The following is a 10,394-nucleotide window of genomic DNA, read 5'->3' as shown; positions in this document are numbered from 1 at the left end:
CTGACTTTGTAATAATGCCGCTTGGGGGGGGCGCAAAAGCCCTAATAATAAGCAGGCATATACATAGAATGAAGGCTATTGCTAAGCACATTGATTTGTGCTTTAAATTGTAAGCTGCCCTGAGTCTTCGGAGAAGGGCGGGATATAAATGGGATTAAAATAAATAAAAATAAAATAAAAATTTTGCTAAGCTTGCTTGTTTCAAATATATTTAGAATATAAAGTCTGGAATGGTAAGAAATAGGGAACTGAAAGTAGCTGATGGATGCAGGTTCCAATGTACATGGGTATATGTGGAAAGTTATGTTCAGCAGAGGGTCAGCAGGAAGTCAGGAGAAAGTCAGCAGAAGTCAGCAAAAGTCAGTGGACCATCTGACTACAGTCTTAGAACGAGAAAGGGTATAAAGGGTTGGGACTGGACCTGACTGATTTGTCATTGGGCTATAGCTGTCCTTTTGGAATCTGCTATGCCATATGGTCCTCATTGCAATGGGTTATTAATGTAAGTGATGTTGTGTTATTATGCTTGCTATGTTCCAAATTATTAACAAAACAAACCTCTGAATCTTAAAGTAAGAATTATTGTTTTGTGCTGCTGTCTCTTGTCTTTTTCACTGGGTTTTTCCACAACAGTTTTTGGTGTGTTCGCCGGGAAGAGACGGTTGCTGGAAGGGACCTGCTGTCCAGCTGGGATTTCTGACCTCTTCCTGGCTTTGGGCCACAGGTAACCAGCCCGCTCTCTCCGAGCACTCACATTCTACTTTGGATCAGAGTTAAGAAAAAGGTCCCTTTCCTTGGGACCTTAGGGTAGATAGGTAGGAAAGTTGTTGTGATTTAGTTAGTTAGTTAAGCCTGTCCTCCTAACCTGGCAGCAAGGGAAGGGTCACAGCTGGACTTGCTTTGAGGACAGACCGATTGTGTGGAAGCGTCATGCCTCGTTGGCAAAACAGTCGGAGCAGGTCTCGTGGCCAATCCCTTGCATTGATTAGAGGTTGCACCTCTGGGCAAGAGTCGTGCTCTCATGTGTTATCTCTTGTAGCCTCATTTATGAGGGGTTTTTTTTTTTGCTCCCTCATCAGTGCCGCTTGGCAGGAAATATGGTTGTGTCATTTTTCTGGTTGCTGGTGATTTGCAGATTGAGATTGCCATTTTGAAGTTTGTACTTTGGGTTTTTATTTAAGCTGTGTGAACAGCTGAGTGGCCTACCTGGAAATCACAGTCTTTACAGAATTACATTCACACAAATATTTCCAAGGAAACATAATAGGAAAGATAATCATAAATCTTTCATCAAGATTAAATTTCAGGATTAATATTAATCTTCCTTAAAGAATTGAGTGTTAAGTTGTAAAAGAAAAAGAAGGCTGGGAGGTGAAACGTCCTGTTTCTAACGGCTTACTATAAGCATATCCAGGACTTTGGAAACAGAGCTGCTCGGGAGCAATTGCAACTTTTTGCAATAAATCTCAGATTTGTCTACTGTATGTATTTCTGACTCATCAAGCAATTTTCTTGGATTACAGCTTCCATCAGATCCAATTTACATAGCCAATAGCTGTGCTAATACATGGGGATGAAGGGGATTGTTGTCTAACATACCTGGAGAAATGCCAGCTCTAACCGACACTGAATTACGCACCTTAATTTTTAAATTATTACATTTATATCCTATCAGGTCAAAGATTACTTTCAGAAGTTTACCAAACATATAGAACAGGGGTCTTCAAACGTGGCCCTTTTATGACTTGTGGACTTCAACTCCCAGAATTCCTCAGCCAGGCACGCTGGCCGAGGAATTCTGGGAGTTGAAGTCCACAAGTCATAAAAGGGCCACGTTTGAAGACCCCTGATATAGTGTGGGAAGTCAGCTCCCCAGAGAAGGAAATATTGAAAAGGGCAGAAAAAATATATTTCCTCAAAGAATCTTGAAGAGGCAAGAAAGCATGTCCAGTTTTCTTAATAGCCCCAGGTCTCCCTCCCCCAAGCAAGGACCAACTCTATAAAGATGCAGATGTAAATCCAGGGAGCGAGGAGATTAAGAAGACAAAGACCTAAAATCTACATACCCCATCCAAAAAGTCATCAGCCCAGCCCCAGGGAAGCAGGACATGACCTTTGGACATAATAGGACTAACCCATCACCACCAGAATACCAGAAAGGCACACTCAGACTTAGGTCAAAAGTTCATGACACAGAAAATAGTCTCAGACAGGAACAGGAAGTCGCTCCAAACAAAAGGCTCAAGAGGGTATAAAAACCCACTCCCTATATGTGCTGAGTCCTTTTTTTCTGCCAGACCATCTGCCAAGAAGATGGCTCAACTCTTCAATGAACTTCTACCTTCTTCCTAAAGCAGTCGCTATGTTTATTCCCAGCTTGGATGGAACCATGATGAAGACTTTTCTTCCAACAACAGAAAATAACTAAAACTTCCACAATACCCCTAATTAAAAGTATACAAGATCAACAAAACCATAAAACAAACATAATGAACTAATGGAGAATCAACACATTCTAAACTATAAATTGTCTGCAAGAGAGCTCCATATGTGTATTCCTCTATGTACATTAACACTGAAACATGTCATGATTATGCAAAGTTAAACATAAATAAGAGGATTAAAAATACCAGAGCCAGGCCATGTGATTTTTGTCTAAGTTTTCACTTCCTCTAGTTACAGTGCAGTGTCTTGTAATCACTGGCCATGCTAAACTATCACTATTCATGGGATTGTTTCAAGGCCCCTGTTTGTTATTTTAATGTTTCTGAAACTCCTGAAGGTGTCAACAACAACTTTGAGGATGGAGAAGGTAAGAGCTTTCTTCCTCTTTCACAATAGAAGTCTTTATATTCTACTGATAGTACTGCTGTTAACACAGACTGTATTGTTGGTTTCGGTTTTGTCTGGATAGTTGCTTACTTTTCTTCCTTAATGTTTTCTGCAGCTTTTTATATGGCATCAAATTATTTCTACACTTCATGCCACATTCCATAAAAGAACCAATCTCTAATGCCTCATCAGTCAAAATAGCTGGAGGCTGTAGTAGCATATCTAAATTTCCTCAAAACAATTTCAGTTGGAAATCTGCCTCTTGCTTTTCTTAATTATTACCTTCATTGGTTGATGAGGCAATCATTTGCTAGATCCTAAGATCTAATGAGGGACGCGGTGGCTCAGTGGGTTAGGACGCTGAGCTTGTCGATCAGATGGTCAGCAGTTTGGCGGGTCAAATCCCGAGTGCCGCGTAACAGAGTGAGCGCCTGTTACTCGTCCCAGCTTCTGCCAACCTAGCAGTTCGAAAGCACGTAAAAATGCAAGTAGAAAAATAGGGACCACTACGGGGGGAAGGTAACAGCGTTCCATGCGCCTCTGGCGTCTAGTCATATTGGCCACATGACCACGGAAACGTCCTCGGACAAGCGCTGGCTCTTCGGCTTTGAAACGGAGATGAGCACCGGCCCCTAGTGCCGGAAACAACTAGCATGCATGTGCGGGGGAACCTTTACCTTTACCTTTACCTAAGATCTAATGGGGTATCCTTTCCATGAATCCTTAAAAGCCAGCTTTGGGATGCTATCAATTAAGCAGCTATATTAATCTGTAACTTATATAATGTAATAGCTTTTAAAAGCTTTCACGGTAGTTTAGCCTGAAGGAGTGAGGAGGGGGAAAAACATTACTTGAGATGTGCAAAACAGTATGGCCCTTATTGAGGACCTTGTAAGCTATGTTTTTTTTAAAAAAAGAATGCTTTGCTTCGTTAGCAAAACAGTGCTTAACCAGTTATGCACGCTTGTCTATTTGCCTTCCAGAAAGAGAAGATAAGTTTTATTCCTGCCCTTAAAAGTACCTGAAGCTAAGAATACAATAGAAAGACATGGGCTGCACCCTGAAATCTCATGTAGCCCCACAGTTGTCTTGGCAGCTGTGAACCCCCTTTTCCCTCCTTGCAATTTCTGTTATGTGCTTCCAGAAATGGTTGGTTTCAAAGACCAGACCGAATAATTAATTCTTTCTTTGACTTTTTTTTTGATTTGGTGGGAAACTTGGATGCTGCTTCAAGCTCTGCTAAAGCCATCTCTTCTGCCAAGTTTTATGTCACGCAAATTATAGCATTTCTGTACACTTCTGTACAATCCTGCCTTTGGTGGATATAAAGTTCCTAGGCTGACCCCTTCATCATGGTGGCCACAAAATGTCCATCTATTGTAGTTTCTTAACTTTATTCATAATTATATTCACGCTCATTGCCATTTTCTTCTGGTTCTGTTCTTCCCTTGAAACAACTGAGACCTGTTCTCTCTTGTTTATGTTTGGATCATATGTTGCATAAAAGACCTTAAGAAACACTGCTGTTCCATTTTTTAAAGTTTTTTTTTACAGCTCATTTTTAATTATACTAATAGTGGATTCTGAACGAGCAACTAGCAGTAATATTTATTTCTTCATACACCTTATTCAACTCTTTTTTTCCCCTTCCAATATCGATTCTACAATACTTTTTAAGAATATGCAAGACAAATTGATTTACTGAAAATTCCCCACAGATTTGTGTATGTGAGGGATTACTGTACTGAGAGGGCCGTATCTGCATTCATACTTTCTTATTAATCAAAGTATCCATTTTGGACAATGCCACCTGACCAACGGTAAAAGTCTAATATGGCCAACAATAGGGCAGAAACAACCCAGAGAAGTTTTGGTTATGCTAATTATGCTAATCCATGGTTTGTTTTAACAGTAATTTGTTGATTGAGTTATAAAGGCTGGATTCATTGAACTCGTTCAGCTAAAACCAAACTACAGTATATTATGGATTAGCACCTTAGCAAATCCATTGTTTGAATGTAAACGACAGATGTTGAGATTATTAATGAAATAATTTCTTTTATATTTTCCTGCAATCTGCATGGACTCCAAGTAATTTATAGTACTATAAAAATTAAAGAAGAAAGCAAACCAAAAACTATCATTATACCAATATAATAGCTGAGATAGTAGTACTCTCCTATCCTCCTCAAAATGCTCCATGGAAAAAATCTGTACTAATTGCCAAAATGCTTTTAGAGTGAGCACTAGTCTTATTCAAACAGGAGACCATTTCATAATATAAACTTTAGGATATAATAGAAAAGTGTAGTCTATGGCTGTTGCCCTTTAATCTCTTGGTAATGGGTTAGGGTTAGATAAAAAAACTTTGAGTGAATCGATGGGAACTCCATCAATAAAGAAACCACTGGTGCTTTCTTAGGCCTCTAAAATGTTCAAAATGTTTGTTCAGACTAATTACTTATCTACACAGAGTACAAAAATATATTTCTTATATAGTTTGTTACTTGAGGGCTATTAGCAACCATTAACAAAAGTCCCAATAAACAACAAAAAACTGTTTATCCTTGAGAATAAATCTTAATAAGCTATTACCCAAATAAATATGTTGGAATGAGGCAGCACTGGTCTCCCAGAATGACAATCCATGAAAGTTTTGGGAGAGAAGATAGATTTTTTTTAAAAAGTGAGCTTGATTTGAAAGAGAGTTGTGGAAGAACAAAACAAATTTGGCAGATGTGATGCCATACATAATCCTTATTTTGAGAGATATTGTCTTGGAGATACAGTAATAGAATTTGATGTCTTTATACCAGAACTCAAAATGCATTACCTTCAGGATAATGCTTGCAGAAGTGCCTGATTCAGTTGGCTATGGGAAACTTGTCAAAGATAAACTGTACTAAAATGGCAAAATTTTGGACAGAAGCAGAGCAAGATATTTACATATCCTATATCTATGTCTGTATCCATGTCCCTCTCACAGGAAGAAGAAAAAATATTAAAATGAAAGAACTCTCCCACTCTTATAACTGAGCATGCTGATCATTAGCCAATTGCAGATTTTTGAAATCAATATGCTGTATTCCAAATTCCAAAATAACTGATGCTGCAGTTCAGATTAGTTGAGATCATATGCATGAAGTCATGGTTTGTATCATCATGGGTTACTGGCCAAATGATAGTTTGGCTAGGTTCATACAATGTATTTATATTTATGTATTTATTTACTATGTTTATGCCTGCATTTATTTTGTGCAATGTGTAGTCTAGTATTTTATCTCTCTGGTATTGTGTCACAAATACTTGAAACATATGAAGAGGAACTTGGGAAGGATAGGAGAGGCACTTAGTCATACAAACTGTATCAAATGATCTATCCCAGGACACTCAGAGGCTAATGCAGGAAACAAACAAAAATACCTAGACACCCTGAGTGTTTTTGTTGTTGTTGTTGTTAGTTGCGAAGTCGTGTCCGACCCATCGCGACCCTATGGACAATGTTCCTCCAGGCTTTCCTGTCCTCTACCATCTTCTGGAGTCCATTTAAGCTCACGCCTACTGCTTCAGTGACTCCATCCAGCCACCTCATTCTCTGTCATCCCCTTCTTCTCTTGCCCTCAATCTTTCCCAGCATTAGGCTCTTCTCCAGTGAGTCCTTCCTTCTCATTAGGTGGCCAAAGTATTTGAGTTTTAGCTTCAGGATCTGGCCTTCTAAAGAGCAGTCAGGATTGATCTCCTATAGGACTGACCGGTTTGATCGCCTTGCAGTCCAAGGGACTCGCAGGAGTCTTCTCCAGCACCATAGTTCAAAGGCCTCAATTCTTTGGCGCTCAGCCTTTCTTATGGTCCAACTTTCACTGCCATACATTGCAACTGGGAAGACCATAGCCTTGACTATACACACTTTTGTTGACAGTGTTTTTGACCAGGCATCAAATCCCCAACTCAGCTCTAACAGAAGAGCCAGAATAGAGAAGTAGAGAAAGAAAATCTCTCCCAGTTGTAAATAATTGTGACTCTTCCCCCAGGTCTCCCATTGTTTTCTGTATAAATACTAACTCTTGTCTGATCCAACTCCTACAAAAGAGGCTCCAATTGACAAGCAGATAAATTCCCTGTAGACCAGAGATGTCAAACTCGCAACGTCACATGACGTGTCACGATGTATCGTGACTTTTTTTTCCCATTGCCGGCAATGGGGTGGGCACAATTTTGTCATGACGCTTCCGGCCCACGGGCCAGCAGTTTGACACCCCAGCTGTAGACCAACACAAGGATCTGTTACCATTGTTGGCTAAGTGCTCATGAGCATTTTTGCTTAGCAGAACAAAACTGACAGACATTGTTCTGTGAAGGATGGTACACTTAGGTCCAGTATTTCTCAACTTTAAGGTGTGTGGATTTCATTTCCCAGGATTCCCCAGCCAAGCATGGGGAACTCCAATTCTGGGAATTGAAATCCATATATTTTAATATTGCCAAGGCCAAGAAAATAAGATTTAGTCTCTTTTGTCTTCTTCAAAGACTTTGCAAATCCAGCTACAGGTGCTATGTATCTCCTATTGTTCCTTATTCTATTTCACCTTTGTTTTTTCACAGGTTGCTGTTCTGCAGGTAGAGTGAATTCCTCACCCTATTTTCCAATCTCATATTGTCAGTAAAGTGCAATGCCCATTTCTCTCATGCCTCTAGGGACACTAGAAGTGTTTGTTTTTGCTGCCATTCTTGTATCTCCTGTTGGCTGCTTTGGAAAAACTCTTTCCCTGGAAAGAATAAGTGGAGTATTGCCTAGGTCAGCAGGTTGGTATATATAATGCACTTTATGTTCATGACACAGCAACCATGAGGAGCATGAGGGAATGAGAGCCTTCCTCTAAAAATGCAGGAAGACATACTAACTTTTAACTTGGTTTCCCTTCAGAAGATTATAGCAGTGTACATAGAGTATCCTCTCCCATATTTCTCCACAAAGGTCCTGTGAAATAGTTTGGGCTGAGAGGGACTGAGGCCAAGCTAAAACCTAGGTCTGCCTGTTCCTATCACCAATCCAGTCTGTGCTAGTGGCTCTTTGTCTTTCCTATCACAATTACAGCATAATAGACAATAGCAGAACTTTTGTGATAGATAGTCCTGCGACTGTATTTTGCACGTCGTAATTCCTCTTTCAGAATGTCAGAATCAGCAGTTTCATTATTTTTGTATAATAGCACCTTAAGAAAGGAAGGAAATGGAACGTATTTCAGAGACAATTTAAATAAAAATGCATCCAGTGTGTTTTCATGTCCACATTTAATCAGTGGGGTTCTCTCTTGTACATATCTATGGGACTGAAGCCTTTGTTGACTCCTGAGTTTAAAATAATAAAATTTCCTTAAATACTAACATGGCCAACATTATATGCATGTGTGTAATATGTGTGTTCAAGTCAGCGTCAATTCTTAGGGATGTGTGTCTAATACAGAGATACGTATTTTCTTTATGGTTTTTAATATTTGTCAAGCCTCAGCTATCCCTTGACACACTGCCCTTGAGGTCACAGAGGCCAAAGCTATCATACTGAGAATGAGGTCATCCGGGGTCAACCGGGTAACTAACATCCTGGCATTTTGGTCACAGTTGGCGATTCTCGTCTCCCGCACATGCGCCAACCTACCATTTGTACGCGCTCCACACATGGGCGACACGTTTCCTTACCCCTCGTTTCGCTCATGCGCAGACCGAGCTGAGGGAAACGACAGGCGCCAGCCTTTTGTTTCCTCTTACGCATGTGCACTGGTCTCAGCCATTAACCGGAGGAACGCCCCCCCCTCTTCCCCCCAAAGCTCCGGCAGGAACTTGGAAGGGCTCGCTTTCGTTTCTCGATTGGTTAACGCCAAGAGCGTGCGCGCGCGGCGGCCGGCAGGAAACCCTTTACCGAACGTGCCCTGCCAGGAGGGCGCGGGAAGAGCGCAAGCGCAGAGCGAGGCCCCGCCTTCCCCAGGGACTCATTGTGCAGCAACCGGATTGACTTCTTCTCGTGCGCGCGGGCCGGCGGGATCCGCGTCGCCGTTGCCCACCCCCCCACCCTCTTCTTACTTCACAAGCGAGCGCGAGCCTGATAAGGGACGGAGCCGTCCACTCCCTCGGCAGGAAGGGGTTTGAGACCGCCCGCGTCGCGGCCCTTGAGCGCCAACATCACAACCGCCCCCTCCTTCTTTCCTCCCCCCACCCCTTATCTCTCTCTCTCTCTCTCTCTCTCTCTGTTGCGGCCTCGCTCTCTTCCATCTTCTTTTCCTCTTTCCTCCTCTCTCTTCCCCCCCCCCGCCCCGCGAGCTTGCGATACCCCCTCACGGCGCCTCCCGAGGCTCGCGACTTTGCCTCCTCTCCTCTTCCCGAGGCGCCCGGCTTTAACGGAGGCGGGAGGGGGGGGAAGGAAGGAAAAAGCGAAGCGGCCAAACGGCGCGCGCGCGCGCGTCCCTCCCGGAGGAGCCATCCCGCGGCAGCAGGTGGGAATCGAGGCCCACGTTCTACATAGGCGTTTTTTGTTTTGCTGACGCGCGCCAGGCGAAGCCAACAGAGAACGCGGGTGTCGGGGGGGGGGGGAAAGAGAAACGCGCCCTCCTATCTCCCTCCTCCTCCCCCCACTCTTTCGCAGCATTCAACAACCCTTCCCCATTTCCGCGACGGCCGGCCTGCTCGCTCGCCCGCCCGCCCGCCAGTCAGTCAGTCAGTTTCCCCTTCCGGGCCGGCAGAAGCGCACGGCGTTGCCTCGTTAAGCGAGGGCTTCAAAGTCTGAAACAAGCCCGGCTTGTCGGCTGACTTGACTGATCGCCTGGCTCGCTCTCTCTCCTCACCACCTCCCATCTTTTCGGGGTTTGTGGTGGTTTGGGGTTGGTTTTTTTTCATTATTATTATTATTATTATTAAACTCGCCGCTTTACGAGGCAACGTAAAAGGCCAAAACTCCGGGAGGCGCGCACGGGGCGAGTGTCTCGGCACTTTCCTCCCCCCTCCCCCGCTTTTTTTTTCTTTTCCCTTCCGCCCTTTCCTCAACGGCCTTGAACGCGTGCTGAGGAGGAGCGGCACCCAGGGGCGTCCGACCCTTTTTTTCCCTCTCTGCCGCCAGCGCCAGCGCCATGTTGAAGCAACCGCTGCCGCCGCCCTCCCCTCAACCTGCTGCGCCTTCCTCGGGCCCCCCTCTTCCCACCACGCCGCCGCCGCCGCCTCCTCAGGCCGCTGCGGCCGCCGCCGTTGCTGTCGCCGCCGCCGCCGCTGCTGTCTCCTCCACTTCCCGTAAAGCCAACCCACCCCCGGCCAGCTCCAACGGGAACCTCAGCCCCGGGGCCGCGGGCGGACCCAGAGCCACAATGGTGGCTCCCCCTGGGAGCGGGGGAGGAGGAGCCCCCCCTGGAGGAAGCGGCACCAGGTAAGGCTTGCCCGAGAGGCGCTGGTTTGGGCGAGCGACGAAGGGAAAAGGAAAGGGATCCTGGCGGAAAAAAAAAGACCGAAAAGGAAGGGACTTGTCGCACGTTCCAGCCCCAAAAGGGTTGACGGGAGGACTCGGCCGGGGGGGTGAGGAG

The 10,394-nt window shown here is 44.2% G+C and overlaps 1 protein-coding gene across 4 annotated transcripts in view; it reads left to right on the top strand.

Annotated features, from left to right (window-relative positions):
• The first annotated feature begins 8,889 nt into the window (after positions 1-8,889).
• LOC308676603 (ataxin-2-like protein) overlaps positions 8,890-10,394 on the top strand; it is a 28,292-nt gene continuing 26,787 nt past the window's right edge. For 2 of the 4 annotated variants that reach the window (XM_081342508.1, XM_081342505.1), the window contains exon 1: positions 8,891-10,240. In XM_081342508.1, the coding sequence (XP_081198634.1) occupies positions 9,951-10,240 (290 nt within the window). In that variant the 5' untranslated portion in view covers positions 8,891-9,950. Of the gene's footprint in view, positions 10,241-10,394 lie in introns of all 4 variants that reach the window. The other 2 variants (XM_081342506.1, XM_081342507.1) reach the window with 2 other exon arrangements.

Source organism: Vipera berus (assembly GCF_964194415.1).
Source record: "Vipera berus genome assembly, chromosome: W".
Taxonomy (NCBI): Eukaryota; Metazoa; Chordata; class Lepidosauria; order Squamata; family Viperidae; genus Vipera; species Vipera berus.
Note: the sequence above shows the minus strand (reverse complement) of the source record. Positions and strands in the feature narration are given on the sequence as shown.